Genomic DNA, 15,783 nt, shown 5'->3' with positions numbered 1-15,783 from the left:
GGGTGGGGCTGCTAAGGTTCCTTGCTCCTTCCTTGGAGACCCTGCCTGCACTCTTCTCCCCACAGTAACGGGGGTCAGTGGGGGTGGGACTCCCAGGAGGCAGCTCCTAACTTCCCACTGATGCAACAGCCCAGGGAACGGCCCAGTGGATTTCTGGTTTGTGCTTCAGTCTAACAGAGTGGAAACAAATGAGCAGTAACTCTGCCATGGGCACGCTCAGCACCACACATGGAGACGAGCCCTAGTGGGGACAGACAGAACAGAGGTGCTGAGGGGAGCACAGTCCTCCAGAAAGAGGCTCCAACTTACTGTCATGAGTGACAGCTGAACAAGTGCACTTCACTCCATTTTTAGACTCACCCATTACAGGGGCTGAGCTTCTCCAGAGGCTGCCCCTCTCCCATCCCAGCCTGGTGGTATTCTTGGCATATGAGGCACCAGGCAGACAAGTGAAAAACATCACAAGTGCTCTAGAACCCAAACTTAATAACGTTATCTACTCAACCATCATGGGCTCCCACCAGCTCCACCCTCTGCACCACTGCCTGTGCCATTCTTCTAGAAGTCAGAGCAGATCCTGCAGTGGCCCTTTATAAGAGGACGGGATGAATCCCTTTAACACAGAGAAAGCGGACTGACTTTCACTTTTACTGTCCGCACTCCTATAAATATTTTATCCTGAAATCAAGTTGCACCAGAATGGTCTTTCCATTCATGCAAGTCCTATCTGCCTTCCTTACCACATGCCAGATCCTTTTGAAAATGCCCTTCCCCTACACTTCTTTCTAGCAAAATCCCTTCATATAATCTTCAACACTTGGCTCCTGTATTACCTCCTCTGTGAAGCCTTCCTAGGCTTCACCATTCTGGGTTCCTAGAATCTTCCTTTTAAACCTCTCACATAATTCATCAATAGTATTATCTGAGGTTCACAATATGAGACTGTCTTGTTAGGTAAAAAATAGCCAAATATTGGAAATATCCCACAGTAAAATGTGATACATTTCTATGCTGATATGCTGTTCGTCATCTACACCGTAGGAAGAGAACTGTACCTCCCTCCTCCTCGTTTTCTCAGCATCTGGCATCATGGTTAGCATACAGTGGGTGCTCAGAAAGTGCTTGCTAGACAAGTAAGCACCATTTGATAAGGTTTTGTGTGCTGTCTGTTCCATTTAGTTTCTTGCTCCAACACAAAACCAAAACCAAACTCAGGACTGTTGTAAAGGACCTTATAAATTTTCATCCCAGCCAAGCCAAGCTTCAGATGGTTGTCTGAGCAGGCTGAGCGGAGCAGGAGAATATCTAAGAACATGCAAGGAGTAGGGGAAGCCAATTGTTTGGGATAACTACCTTTCTGGCAGGAGAAACAGAGTCAACAGTTGATGGAGAGGAAGTAGCAGCTGAATCAGGAGATGGAAGGCAGGAGGGAGAAGACGGAGGATGAGTATGAGACAGGCTTTTAGAGAGGAGTTTATTCTGCACAGAATAGAAACAGAGGAAACTCTGATTATCCATAGGGAAATGCACAGTGGTGCCTGCCTCGATGACACAGCCCCCTAGTCTACACATCCAAGGAGGGAAAGGACATCCAGGCTCATGTCTCAGGACAAATAAGTAACCTGTGTCTTTGGAGCCCAGCAGGACGGTCTAGTTCCTGGTTACAATGCCCTCTGTTACAGCCATTCTGGCCCCCTCATCTCAAAATAGCTAGAGCAGAGCCATCCTCTTCCTGACACGAACATAGACACAAACTCCTGAAGGCCTCACTCCGGAGCTTGGGATAAAGCAGCAGCTTCAAATTTAGGAAGGGACAACCCCAGGAGGCTTTGGGGCATGTGCTCCAGCAGGGACCTCTGTGGCCACATGGAACCCTGAAAATGAACAAAAGGCAGAGTATCCCTCCCATGTCTACGACTCTGCCAAGCAGCAGAGAACACAGATCTGGAGGAGGCCGGGTGAAAGCAGCAGGGGACGTGTGTTCTAGAGACCAGGCTTGCTGCAAGCACCTTACACTCACGCACCATGGGTCCTCACCCTCAACTCTGTCATCTCCTTGCAAGCACGTACTCTCCTGTGCAGCAGGTTTCTAAATAAGTGCCTGGACTGGGCTGTGCTTCCCATTCTAAGGCAGGGCCATTCTGTCCGGCCAGTGCTGCCTTTTGGGAAAGCAGAGCAGGTTATGGCACGTGCCTGACCTTGGCATTCAGGGTCTTCCAGATCAGGGCTATGGTGGTATTTCTCCACTGCACTGCCAAACATCACGAGCCACTGGTTTGCTTTCACTTAAAGCCACTGTGCTGTGATTCCTGCAATGGACCAGCTTTCCCTCTTTGTGTTGACCCCTAGGAAGCTCAGCCTACTCAGAAGCTAAGATCTTACACTACACATGCTTCTATTTTCCTGTGACCTGAGCCTGCTTTTCTGCCTTGGTTTTCCCTTTGTCATGATTTATCTACTTATTTTGAGTCTCCTCATTTGGAGCTTTTTTAGATGCCAGTCCAAAGCCTTTGGTGACTTGAAAAGTAAATAGCTTTTCAGACTGTCAAGAGTGGAGGAAGGAAAAAATGAAGCTCCAGAGACCAATTCATGTCATCTCCCCAGAGGTCCAATACCTGGGTTCCCTGGGGCTCTGAAAGCCCTGCATTTACCTGTGGGAAATCCCCGTGTCCAAACATGGAGGCAAGGTGAGCCGCCTTCTCCTTAATGTTCTTTTTGTGAAATTCCCTGTTGGCCAAGTTCTGGGCCCTTTTCTGCAGCCAAGGCGAGAAAGGAGAAAGAAAAAAGAGACAGTGACAGAGATGGTGAGGGTTCCCTCTGGGAGAGAGGCGGAGAGGCAGCCAGGTGGGCTTGCTGCGCTCAGTACACATGGCAGGCAGGATGAAGATGGGAAGAGCAGTCAGAGGAGGAACCCACCCTGGGCAGGAGGAGCAGGGGGAAAGGAAGGCATCCCAGACACAAGCAGGGCAGAGGCAGGGCAAAGACATGGGCAGGGTACAGGCAGGGCAAAGACACGGCCAGGGCAGAGGCAGGGCGAAGAGCGAGGCTTTCACCTGGAGAACCTTTTCCTCCACTTGCTGCAGCCGCCGCAGCACCCCAGAGAGAGCCAGCGCTCCCGGGCAGGTGGGAGGCAGGCTGGCGAGGTTTTCTGGCCCGCCCAACTGCAGGTCAGACTTGGCTCGGGCTCTCCAGGGCCTGGCTGGACACTCGCCACCAGCAGACACTTGCTTTAGCTCTCGGAGCACGTGTCCTGTCACAACCACGGAGGGGAACTGGGGGAGACGGAAAATCAAGCTTCCTTCCAGAGGAAGGCCCTCTCATGGACCCCTCCCACCACTCACTGGAGGAATCCCCACCAGGATCAGGGGCAAGGGCATGCCACGTGCCACCTTGAGTGAGATTCCAAACTAACCTTGAGTGTTGGCTTCTCACCACCTGCATCAGAACCACCCGACAGCCTCCCTAACAATACCATCTGGGGTGTTATCGACAACACTCCAGATCCCCCGAATCAGAACCTGTACTGTCCTGGTTCTCAATGTCTGGGCTCAACCCCCAGAGAGTCAGGTGTAATTGGTTTGGGGGTGCATACCAGAGATCGACATTTTTAAATAAAGCTCTCTAGATGATTCTTATACACAGGGACATAAAATCACTGCACTATATCCACCCAGACCTCCTTTGACATCCACCACCCCCACCCCTGGAAGCAACACAAAATTCCTAATGCTGCCCAGTCGTTTTGAGTGCTGTGTCAATAATAGCGATTCTAATTCCAAACCCAGAGATGTTAACTGGAAAAAAGCCTGAGCCCATGGCTCCTGGCTCCTCCCTGCCCACTGGGCAGGTCCTTGGGGGACCTGGGGAGGTCCTTACCACATCCCAGTCTTACCCCTTTGTTGGCATCTGGCTAACTGGCCACCTGAGCCCATTCCATCATCACTGCCACTTTTCCGCATCGATTTAGAAATCAGTCTACTCAAGAGATCTGCAAATAAGCTGAGTATCCCAGGGGCACTACACAAAATACCGCATGTGGTGTGGTCTGTTTTTTCCTAAACAAATAAAGCACCGAGAGCATGGTAGCTGGTCAGCCGATATCGCCAACTGGCACGTATTTAAGATGCTGCATCCTTGGTTATCCTTACCTATAAGGGTGGTAACCTCAAGTTGTATCTGCCTTCCCAGAGAATCTACACTCAGCCCTACGTGGGGTGCAGAGAGAGCTATGGACCCCACCCCTCTGGATCAAAGTCCCCTCTGGCTTCACCAAGACAGCGTCCACTGGAAGGAGCCCTACCTGCCTTTTCAGAGGTGGTGATGGGCTGGGTGTGGGCTCCTCCGGCTTGGGACAGCGAGAGTTAACAGGAGGGTCAGAGGAAGAGCGCAGTATAGGCTTACCTATCCCTGAGACACGGTGCTCCTGGGAGGAGGAAGGTGAGTCCAAAAAAGCAGCCACAGGAAATAGGAAGGAAAAGGCGAGTCAGACTGAGACACTCGGAGGCAGGAGAGGAGAAGAGGCAGGGAGACAGAGTTTGCAGATGCTGAGCAAGCCCAGGGCTGAGCTCTGGCAAGCTGTGCCCAGCTGGAAACATGAACCCCAGCCCTCTGTCCCTGTTAACAGCAAGTCTCGTGGTCCCCTTCTCTAGACAATGTGTGTATCCCCAGGAGCCAGTGTTTTTGGCTCGGACCGGGGCACTGAGCAGGCACTGCCAGAGCCCGTGCCAGGCCAGGGTGGCTATTCCCAAAGTCCCTCCTGCCCATTGGACGACAGGGATGCTACAGTCCTTCTAAAGGAAGAGAGCCCTCATCAATACCTGGGGACCGCAAGGGGTCAAGCCTCCAGACGGGCCAGTTGAGCAAACAATTCAGACAGTTACAAATCTCAGAAACCTCCTTACAATAAAACCTGGCTTCCTGGGGAAGGTCAGTTTTTCCAGAAGGGGCATGATCTACATCAAGACTAGAAAGATGTTTATGATTGCCTCTGAACCAAATTAACCAAGAGTTAGTCCTTCTCCTGAGAGGGGCCTAATTCTGTCTTTGTGACGGATATTCTCCAAAGAGAAACTGAACCCCTTGTCCCAAGCCTTTGTAATGTGTCAGTGGTGTCCCAAAGAAATTCAGGGGAGCAAATGAAACCACGCAAGTGCACACTCCAAGTCAGAGTCTTAGATAAGAGGGCTGGGTCTGCAGCCTGACCCACAGCATCTCACCGTCTTCAGTCTTACACAGATCCTGGTCAGACAAACAGCCCTGCCAGCCTGACCCAAGGGAACAAGGAGAGAGGAGCACCAGGGTACACTCAGGAGGTTGGTCTCCATTCCTGTAGGCCCACATGGAGCTAAGACCTGTGGTTCAGTTTTTCCCCTGGTTTGGACGGGGTTTTCACCATGGCCTTAGACCCTCAGACAGTCAGCATCTCTAAAGCTTCCTCCAGCTGTACCGTCTCAAAGATGACTGCAAACCCAGCCATGGTTGCAAAGCAAAACAAAATCAGGGAAAGGATTTTATCTCCAATGCAGAACAGGCATCAGCAAACTACAGTCCTCGGGCCAAATCCGGCCTGCTGCCTGTGTTTGTAAATAAAGTTTTATTGGCACACCGCCACATGTATTTGTTTACATACTGTTCATGGCTGCATTCACAGTGACTCTGCCATTTACAGCAGAGTTGAGTCATTGAAAGAGAGATCACATTGACCCTAAAGTCTAAAATACTTGCTTTCCGGCCCCTTTTAGGAAAGTCTGACTCCAGATCAAGAAGAAGCTCAAGTCTCCTTTTGAGCCAGGACTGGCTGGCATACCTGAAATCCAGCACTTGCCTGACATTTGCTGGCTTCTCAGCAGGTTCTTGTCACCAGGAAGGCAAGGTCAGTGGATGTTTGACAGGACTCACCTGCCTCAGGATTGAGGGGTTCCGTGAGCTCTCCTCGAACTTGGCCAGCAGCTGACTTGCCATGGACTTGACTTTGTTCTGATTCCCACCTTCCTTAATGCCCTCTTGATTGGAGCCCAAGCTCTGGCTGGAAAAGGCTGAAGGCTGCAAAGGCCAAATCAGAGCATTGGTTGTTGGATCCAGAACCCAGACATCATGGGGTAGGCCTAGAGGCTCACAACAGGGACAGTTTCCTGAAGAAGGACACCCTCTATGGCCTGAGAAAGTGAGGCAGACAGAGCAGGCAACGCCCAATGGAGACAATGCTCAAAGGTGGGACATGGTTCCCCAAAGGTGGGCACAGCCAGGCTTGGGAGCCAGACAGTGTTTGAATTCTGACTTCTCTGACGTTTCCTCATTTGTAAAATGGGAGCAGTAACCCACCCTCACGTAACTGTTGCAAAAATAAAATAATGAAATGATGAAAAGAACAGTTTGCAAACCCATCACGTGGCTGATAGGAGGTGAAGAGTAGTGGGGATGAATGAAGCAAGAGGGGGTATCGGTGGGGCAAGGCACAGGCGCCGAGCTTCCCCTCTCCTCTGCACCCCAAGCCTGATGGCAACCAGTTCTGCCCTGTTGTTTCTATCTTTTTTTTAAAAAAAGTTTAATTTTGAAATAATTTTAGACTGACTGAAAAGTTACAAAGACAGCACAGATAGCTCCTGCATACCACAGATGCAGCTGCACTTAACATTAACATATGGAATAATCATGGCACTGTTATCAAACCCTAGAAATTCACACTGGCATGATACCATTAACAGAACTATGGACTTGATTCAGACTGCACCAGTTTCCCACGGATGTCCTTTTAGGTTCCAGGATGCAATCCAGCATCCCACACTGCATTTAATCATCATGCCTCCTCCACCTCCTCCCATCTGAAACACTTTCTCCATCTTTCTCTGTCTTTCATGACCTTGACAGCTGTGAAGTACACAGGTCAGCTATTTTGTACAAAGTCCCTCCATCTGGGTAGGTCTGATGGTTGCTCATGATTAGACTAGAGTTAGGGATTTTGAAGAAGGATGTCACAGAGGTGAGGGGTCCTTCTCATTGCTTTGTTTTGAGATACATGATATCAACATGACTTGTGACTGTTTAGAGGCTGACCTTGACTGCTTGGTTATGCTGCTTTATAAAATGGAATTCCATGTAAGATTTTCTTAGCTCATCTGCTAAAAATAAAACATTGAAACTGATTGCTGTCCAGTAAATGTCTGTTCCCTGGTACCATAGATCTGCTCCCATCAGCCTCAGAAATACAAATGGCATTGTCATGTCAAGAGGGCAGTCAGTTTTCCCAAGGAAACAATGCATCTCCCTTACAGGAACAGATGTTCTCAAAACAAAGATATGTTCACTTAGAAGAAATTCATGAGAAGAAATAAGCTATAGTCAATTGTTTTGGGTTTTTTTTCTTTTAAGATTCCCTAAGTGTAGCAGCCCCATGGGAAACCTGGTATGCACAGCCACTCTGAAGAGTTGGACAAATACAAATCAAAGAGTCACTCCCCACTTCAAAGCGGGAACTGCAACTCTGCATAGCAATCCAGTCTTGAGTGTGAATAGGGCAAGTTTATTAGGCTGGTCACTGTTTGTACAGCCCAAAGTAGGCCAGGACAGTGGGTCATGCAGACTGGCCCTTTGCAGACATTCATGTGCTCATGAATCACTTCAAAACCAGATTTGGATTCAGTGGGTCTGGGGTGGGCCCTGAGAGTCTGTATTTTTAACCAGCTTCCAGGTGATACTGCTGCCCTGGTTCTTGGCTCACACTTCGAGTAGTAAGAATTTAGAGGAAATTATTGCTTGGTTAAATCTCACTTAAGCAAACAGCTGGCCAAGAAAATAGAGCCATTTCAGAAGAGGCAGGTGTGACCAGATTTCTTCCCACACTGACTCCTGTGCTGCCAGCGACAGAAACAGTACAAACACCCCCTCAAATAAGGCACAGATGAAAGGTGGGAGAAGACTTCTCCCCCGGGACAAAGTGTATCCAAGGGAAGCTTCTTAGGAGGAGGCGGGAGCAAATCACAGGCGCTTGGAGCTGAGGCAGTGCCCCGGAACTAGAGAATGGGATGTTTCTCAGCCACGGCTTCATCCTCTCAGCTGGCTTCCTGCTCACACCAGACCCAAGAGCAACAGCTCTCAATCATATAAGTAACAGAACTTTTCTCCTAAGTCCTATAAATCAAGTACGAATGTATCCTACAAATTATCCCTTGTGCCTTTTAGTCATTGTTTTGGTATCAGCCAGTAGGCTAGCTAAAGCTGGTATTCTTACAATTCACAGACAGTATCTAGCCTGCTTTTGTGGGATTAGAGTGGCTCTTTGGAATGAGATGTGGGGCTTCCCTGATAGCTCGGTTGGTAAAGAATCTGCCTGCAATGCAGGAGACCCTGGTTTGATTCCTGGGTCGGGAAGATCTGCTGAAGAAGGGATAGGCTACCCACTCCAGTATTCTTGGGCTCCACTTGTGACTCAGCTGGTAAAGAATCCGCCTGCAATGCGGGAGACTTGATTTCGATCCCTGGGTTGGGAAGAGCCACTGAAGAAAGGAAAGGCTACCCACTCCAGTATTCTGGCCTGGAGAATTTCATGGACTGTATAGTCCATGGGGTCGCAAAGAGTTGGACATACATGACTGAGCAGCTTTCACTTTCTTTCACTTGGAATGAGGTATATATCTCAGGTCTCTTTAAAGAGCTGCCTGAAGAAGCAAGAACCGGTAAGCTTTTTCTTCTGATCAATTTTTCAGTAGTAGAAGAGAGACTCATGCTTGGCTTTGACAAGTGAAAGTGAAGTCGCTCAGTTGTGTCCGACTCTTTGTGACCCCATGGACTGTAGCCTACCAGGCTCCTCAGTCCCTGGAATTTTCCAGGCAAGAGTACTGGAGTGGGTTGCCATTTCCTTCTCTAGGGGATCTTCCCAACCCAGGGATTGAACCCGGGTCTCCCGCACTACAGGCAGACTCTTTACCGTCTGACAAAGTAAAGGCTACTTTGGCTTTGACAAAGTAGCCTGTAACTTTCTTCTTTCACCAGAAGGTGGCACCTGTGGGTACTGGGACATTCGCCTTAAAGACTAATGGTACAGAAAACATAAAAAGTAGAAATGAGGACTGGGAGAATAGTGGGACTGCTGGTGCCTCTTTACTACTTACTATTAATAGTGATTATATCGTGATTAACCTAGGTGCCAGAGACCATGACTGGCATGGTATGTGCATGCATACCTGCTTACATATCCTCTTATTTAATCTTTAAGATTAAATTAAACCAAGGACATGGCAACCCACTCCAGTATTCTTGCCTGGAGAATCCTGTGGACGGAGGACCCTGGTGGGCTGCCGTCTATGGGGTCGCATAGAGTTGGACATGACTGAAGCGACTTTGCATGCATGCAATCTTGACTCTGGCATGTAGAGAATCTCGTCATCTGTAGACTGAGAATCTTACTTCTTTTCCAACCTGGACTCCTTTTATTTCTTTTTCTTCTCTGATTGCCATGGCTAGGACTTCTAAAACTATGCTGAATAATCGTGGTGAGAGTGGGCACCTTTGCCTTGTTTCCTGATTTTAGAGGAAATGCTTTCAGTTTTTCACCATTGAGAATAGTGTTTGCTCTGGGTTTGTTGTATATGGCCGTTATTATGTTGAGATATGTTCCTCCTATGCCTACTATTTAATCTTTGAAAATTCTGCAAAATGTCCTACATTTCAAATGCATCATCTGTGGCTCAGACATGAGCCACACTCTGGGAGAGTGACATAGCTAGTGACCAGACCCGACTGTTTTCCCATCAAGCCAAGCTTGGAACCCAGCAGTTCATGAGAGGAAAGCAAGAAGGGCAGGGCGACTGCCTCCATCAGGCGCTGGGCTGTGGCCACCGGCTGTCAGGAAACAGGCCTCTGTGTAAACCGACAGTGAGCACACGAACCTCGTGCAGGTTGTTGAAGCCCTTCCGCCTCCGCTTGTTCATGTCATTCTCTTCGGTTCGACTGTCCACCTGTGATGGCCAAGAAAGCATGGTGAGCTCAGGGCTGGTCAAGGGCTGCGGTGCCAGCACTGGGGATGTGACCCTGCCCACAGCAGCTGCCAGCCCAGGGACAGACGGGTTGACATTACCCCGCACCGTGACAAATGCTCTCAGCTCTGCTCAGGCACAGCGGAGGGAGCCTCACTCCGTCTCTGGAGCCAGGGGTTCTGTCAGAAGAGGGTGGGAATACAGATCCCCAGATCATGCCGAAACATCCCAAAGCACAAAGAATCCCTGTGACACGGGCAGGGATTGTCTCCTTGTCAGTGACCCTGGACTCAGAGCCATCAGAGCCAGGCCTGCTGATGCTGCCCTGAGGATATCACCTCCTATGAAGAGGTGCCACTGGCTCCCCTCACAGGCATGGATTCTCAGGACTCAGATCAGCTGTCCAGGAAATTGATGGCAAATTACTTCTGCCATTCAGTCCCACTGCAGCTACTGGTAAATGATATTGTGTTAACTTCAAAGCAGCATCAGATATGGCATGAAAACTATGGTGACCATATAGCTCAGTTTTCCCAGGACATTTTGATGTATTGCTTTCCCCCCCAGGCATAATTAGAAATAATGCCCACTTTTTTTTTAAGATTTTTTTTTTTTTTGGTTATGGACCATTTAAAAAGTCTTTATTGAATTCGTTACAATATTGCTTCTGTTCTATGCTTTGGTTTTTTTGGCTGCAAGGCATACGGGATCTTGGCTCCCCAAGCAGGGATCAAACCTGGCCCCCGGCACTAGAAGTCAAAGTCTTAACCATTGACCACGAGGGAAGTCCTTCATTCTCAAAAGTACCCTGGTTTAGACAACAAATTGCATGGCTGTCCTATTGATAACCCCTTACAGTTGACTCTCTGCTTCCCAGATCTGGACATTTAAATCCAGAGACCCCCTTCTACCTCAGCCCAATGCATGATGCCTGCAAGGGCCACCCAAGGGCACACCTGTGGTCTGGCTTTTCAACTTAAGGGGAGCAGTGGGATTGCACAAGTTGAGCTGATGCTACGAGCTGGGATGGGGCTGCAGGCTGGATTTAGTGCCTCCCTTCACCCCCAACCCTCTCCTTGCCACTGGGGTTAGACCTCCATCTGGGACCTTCCCCATATGGCCAGCCCACTGAGGACCATGGAGCCATCCCACTGACAAGGCCTCCCTCCCCATGGGAGACTCCGACCCCCTCAGCGGGGCCCTCACATAACAAAGTGTGAAAAGTGTGTTACCCCTGGACTGTAGCCCACCAGGCTCTTCTGTCCATGGGATTTCCCAGGCAAGAATACTGGAGTGGGTTGCCGTTTCCTTCTCCAGGGGATCTTCCTGACCCAGGGGTCAAACCCTCGTCTCTTACATCTCCTGCATTGGCAGGTGGATTCTTTATTGTCTGAGCCATCAGAGAAGGCCAGATTAAATCCCAGCCTCTGTTCACACTGGATGCAGCTGGAACGGCTGGCCTCTCCTTCCCCTCAAACCCAGGCTGCAGCCCAATCAGCACCACACGTCCTCACCTTGCCCCATCCCAGAGGACCCTTTACCTCCCGGACGTTGTAAATCAACAGGAATCATCAGAGCCCTCAGCACACAGTCCAGTCTGTGCCCACTTGCTCTCACAGGCAAGCACCTGCTCCCCCTGCTCTTACACTCCCCACCACCTCTGCCCCTCCTCCTATTTACCAGCAACTTAAAAACATTTTAAAACAAGATCAACCGCAGTTTAGTCATTGATATTTGTTCAAAAATGTGACCCTTCCCTTGCTCAGGCAGCACAAAACAACAGATCAAAGGGCCTCACCTTCCCTTCAACATTTCCCTCAGCTTCTAACAAATCATTTTTCTGTGAATGGAAATAATTTCAACCCAAATGTTTGGGCAAACACCAAGAGAAACAGATGACCTTATTTACAGCGTCGGGTTCTAGAGGCCTAGGCAGTTTAGGCGCCTGGCTCCGCAGCCTGTGAGTGCTGCACTGGCCCCGAGACAAGCCTGTGAAAGTACAGGGTGTCCTCCCCACAAGAACACTCCAGGCATCATCCTAGAGTTTTCTGCTGTTCTTCTTGTTTCCACCTTAAATGAGGACTTGGTTTTTCCCTCAAAGAGCAACATGTCTTACTCTCTGGGTGTGATTGGTCCAACAATCAGAGCCTGCTTGGATCCATACTCTACATCAGTGGCAGATGCACAGAAAACATTCCTGGGGGGAGTGTACCAGCAGCAGGACCTAAGAAGACCCCCAGATCCTTTGGGGGGAGACAGGAAGTGGGTGGGGGCAACATCAGTTCCTCTGATTCAGCCTGACCCACAGGACAATAAAATGCAGTCTATATGGAAAGGTTAGCCACACACAGACCCAAAGGGTCTCTGCTCTTCCATACGGATTTATCAGGAAAGCACTTACGCTCAACCAAGAGCTAAGTTAAAACACAAAGCTTGAGGAAACACAAACCTGGATTTTATCTAATTTTTCTTATCTGTACACCTCTATCTGGGAGCCAAAAAAATGCCTCCATATGCCCCTCCTTGAACTCTATTTTTCACCATAGAGAACTGGGGTACAAGGAGGAAGAAAGTGGTTATTGTGCCCAGAGGCAGCATGAGATTAAACAAATAACTCGCTTCCTTTTCCCATAAATTTCTCCTGTCCTTTCACCCTAAGACACCTTCTTATCATGATTTCCCAATGATTTGAAAGAGTCTCTACATCAAAAGACATTTATTAAACTACTTGGTGATCTCCATTTTAAAAAACAGACATATATCTACCAAGCTTATCATTTATTTGATCAGCACAAAATATTCTTGGTCCCATACTACTTGACTTAAGTTGATTTTAGCCCCAAACAAACCAACTTTATATTTAGGTAGCTGATGAACCCAAACCCTGGAGAAATTCAGACCAAGGTCATAGAAAGAGACTGGTCATTGTATGCAGTGGCCTGACTGAGAGAACAGTGGCCACCATGATATTTAGAAAGATGGCCAGTGATACTGGCAAGAGAGCTCCTCCTTCTGTGGCAGAGCAGCAAGGAGCCATGGGTTCAAGTTCTGACGTGAATTACTTTCCAGCTAAGTGAGCTTAGGAAAATCACCCAACTTTTCTGACTTTAGTTTCCTCACCTCTAGGATCCTATACTGTCTCTGTCATAAATAAGCTTTTGTAAGGACGAATACAATCATGTATATAAGACACTTCTTCTATGTAGTGCTCTATAAGTGTCAGACGTTTGAAGATAGGTCAGTGCTATTCATAGAATTAGAAAATCTGAATTCTAGTCTGGCCTTGACATTTACCCACCCATATGGCATCATGGTCAACAAAAGAGTCCGAAATGCAGTACTTGGATGCAATCTCAAAAACGACAGAATGATCTCCGTTCGTTTCCAAGGCAAACCATTCAATATCACAGGAATCTAAGTCTATGCCCCAACCAGTAATGCTGAAGAAGCTGAAGTTGAACGGTTCTATGAAGACCTACAAGACCTTTTAGAACTAACACCCCCAAAAGATGTCCTTTTCATTATAGGGGACTGGAATGCAAAAGTAGGAAGTCAAGAAATGCCTGGAGTAACAGGCAAATTTGGCCTTGGAGTACGGAATGAAGCAGGGCAAAGACTAATAGAGTTTTGCCAAGAGAACGCACTGGTCATAGCAAACACCCTCTTCCAACAACACAAGAGAAAACTCTACACATGGACATCACCAGATGGTCAACACTGAAATCACATTGATTATATTCTTTGCAGCCAAAGATGGAGAAGCTCTATACAGTCAGCAAAAACAAGACCAGGAGCTGACTGTGCCTCAGATTATGAACTCCTTATTGCCAAATTCAGACTTAAATTGAAGAAAGTGGGGAAAACCACTAGATCATTCAGGTATGACCTAAATCAAATCCCTTATGATTATACAGTAGAAGTGAGAAACAGACTTAAGGGACTAGATCTGATAGACAGAGTATCTGATGAACTATGAACGGAGGTTTGTGACACTGTACAGGAGACAGGGATCAAGACCATCCCCATGGAAAAGAAATGCAAAAAAGCAAAATGGCGGTCTGAGGAGGCCTTACAAATAGCTGTGAAAAGAAGAGAAGTGAAAAGCAAAGGAGAAAAGGAAAGATATAAGCATCTGAATGCAGAGTTCCAAAGAATAGCAAGGAGAGATAAGAAAGCCTTCCTTAGTGATCAATGCAAAGAAATTGAGGAAAACAACAGAATGGGAAAGACTAGAGATCTCTTCAAGAAAATTAGAGATCCCAAGGGAACATTTCATGCAAAGACAGGCTCAATAAAGGACAGAAATGGTATGGACCTAACAGAAGCAGAAGATATTAAGAAGAGGTGGCAAGAATACACAGAACTGTACAAAAAAGAGCTTCACGACCCAGATAATCATGATGGTGTGATCACTGACCTAGAGCCAGACATCCTGGAATGTGAAGTCAAGTGGGCCTTAGAAAGCATCACTACGAACAAAGCTATTGGAGGTGATGGAATTCCAGTAGAGCTATTTCAAATCCTGGAAGATGATGCTGTGAAAGTGCTGCACTCAATATGTCAGCTAATTTGGAAAACTCAGCAATGGCCACAGGACTGGAAAAGGTCAGTTCTCATTCCAATCGCAAAGAAAGGCAATGCCAAAGAATGCTCAAACTACCGCACAATTGCACTCATCTCACACGCTATTAAAGTAATGCTCAAAATTCTCCAGGCCAGGCTTCAGCAATACGTGAACCATGAACTTCCAGCCATTCAAGCTGGTTTTAGAAAAGGCAGAGGAACCAGTGATCAAATTGCCAACATCCACTGGATCATGGAAAAAGCAAGAGAGTTCCAGAAAAACATCTATTTCTGCTTTATTGACTATGCCAAAGCCTTTGACTGTGTGGACCACAATAAACTGTGGAAAATTCTTCAAGAGATGGGAATACCAGACCACCTGACCTGCCTCTATATGCAGGTCAGGAAACAACAGTTAGAACTGGACATGGAACAACAGACTGGTTCCAAATAGGAAAAGGAGTACGTCAAGGCTGTATATTGTCACCCTGATTATTTAACTTATATGCAGAGTACATCATGAGAAACACTGGGCTAGAAGAAACACAAGCTGGAATCAAGATTGCTAGGAGAAATATCAATAACCTCAGATATGCAGATGACACCACCCTTATGGCAGAAAGTGAAGAGGAACTAAAAAGCCTCTTGATGAGAGGAGAGGAGAGTGAAAAAGTTGGCTTAAAGCTCAACATTCAGAAAACTAAGATCATGGCATCTGGTCCCATCACTTCATGGGAAATGGATGGGGAAACAGTGGAAACAGTGTCAGACTTTATTTTTGGGGGTTCCAAAATCACTGCAGATGGTGACTGCAGCCATGAAATTAAAAGATGCTTACTCCTTGGAAGGAAAGTTATGAACAACCTAGATAGCATATTGAAAAGCAGAGACATCACTTTGCCAACAAAGGTCCGTCTAGTCAAGGCTATGGTTTTTCCAGTGGTCATGTATGGATGTGAGAGTTGGACTGTGAAGAAAGCTGAGCGCCGAAGAACTGATGCTTTTGAAGTGTGGTGTTGGAGAAGACTCTTGAGAGTTCCTTGGACTGCAAGGAGATCCAACCAGTCTATCCTAAAGGAGATCAGTCCTGGCTATTCATTGGAAGGACTGATGCTGAAGCTGAAACTCCAATACTTTGGCCACCTCATGCAAAGAGTTGACTCATTGGAAAAGACCCTGATGCTGGGAGGGATTGGGGGAAGAAGGAGAAGGGGATGACAGAGGATGAGATGGCTGGATGGCATCACCA

At 47.7% G+C, this 15,783-nt stretch overlaps 1 protein-coding gene across 11 annotated transcripts in view; it reads right to left on the bottom strand.

The window, feature by feature from the left end:
* The window catches only part of MICAL2 (microtubule associated monooxygenase, calponin and LIM domain containing 2), a 244,200-nt gene that overhangs the window by 104,804 nt on the left and 123,613 nt on the right, over positions 1-15,783 (bottom strand). For 7 of the 11 annotated variants that reach the window (XM_070383933.1, XM_070383935.1, XM_070383934.1 and 4 more), the window contains exons 16-17: positions 9,885-9,953; positions 5,899-6,042 (exon numbers count right to left, since the gene is read on the bottom strand). In XM_070383933.1, coding sequence (XP_070240034.1) covers positions 5,899-6,042; positions 9,885-9,953 — 213 coding nt within the window. Of the gene's footprint in view, positions 1-1,353; positions 1,480-2,651; positions 2,754-3,053; positions 3,273-4,300; positions 4,424-5,898; positions 6,043-9,884; positions 9,954-15,783 lie in introns of all 11 variants that reach the window. The other 4 variants (XM_070383932.1, XM_070383937.1, XM_070383938.1 and 1 more) reach the window with 1 other exon arrangement.

The sequence above is a fragment of the Bos mutus genome, chromosome 15, assembly GCF_027580195.1.
Source record: "Bos mutus isolate GX-2022 chromosome 15, NWIPB_WYAK_1.1, whole genome shotgun sequence".
Lineage (NCBI taxonomy): Eukaryota > Metazoa > Chordata > Mammalia > Artiodactyla > Bovidae > Bos > Bos mutus.
Note: the sequence above shows the minus strand (reverse complement) of the source record. Positions and strands in the feature narration are given on the sequence as shown.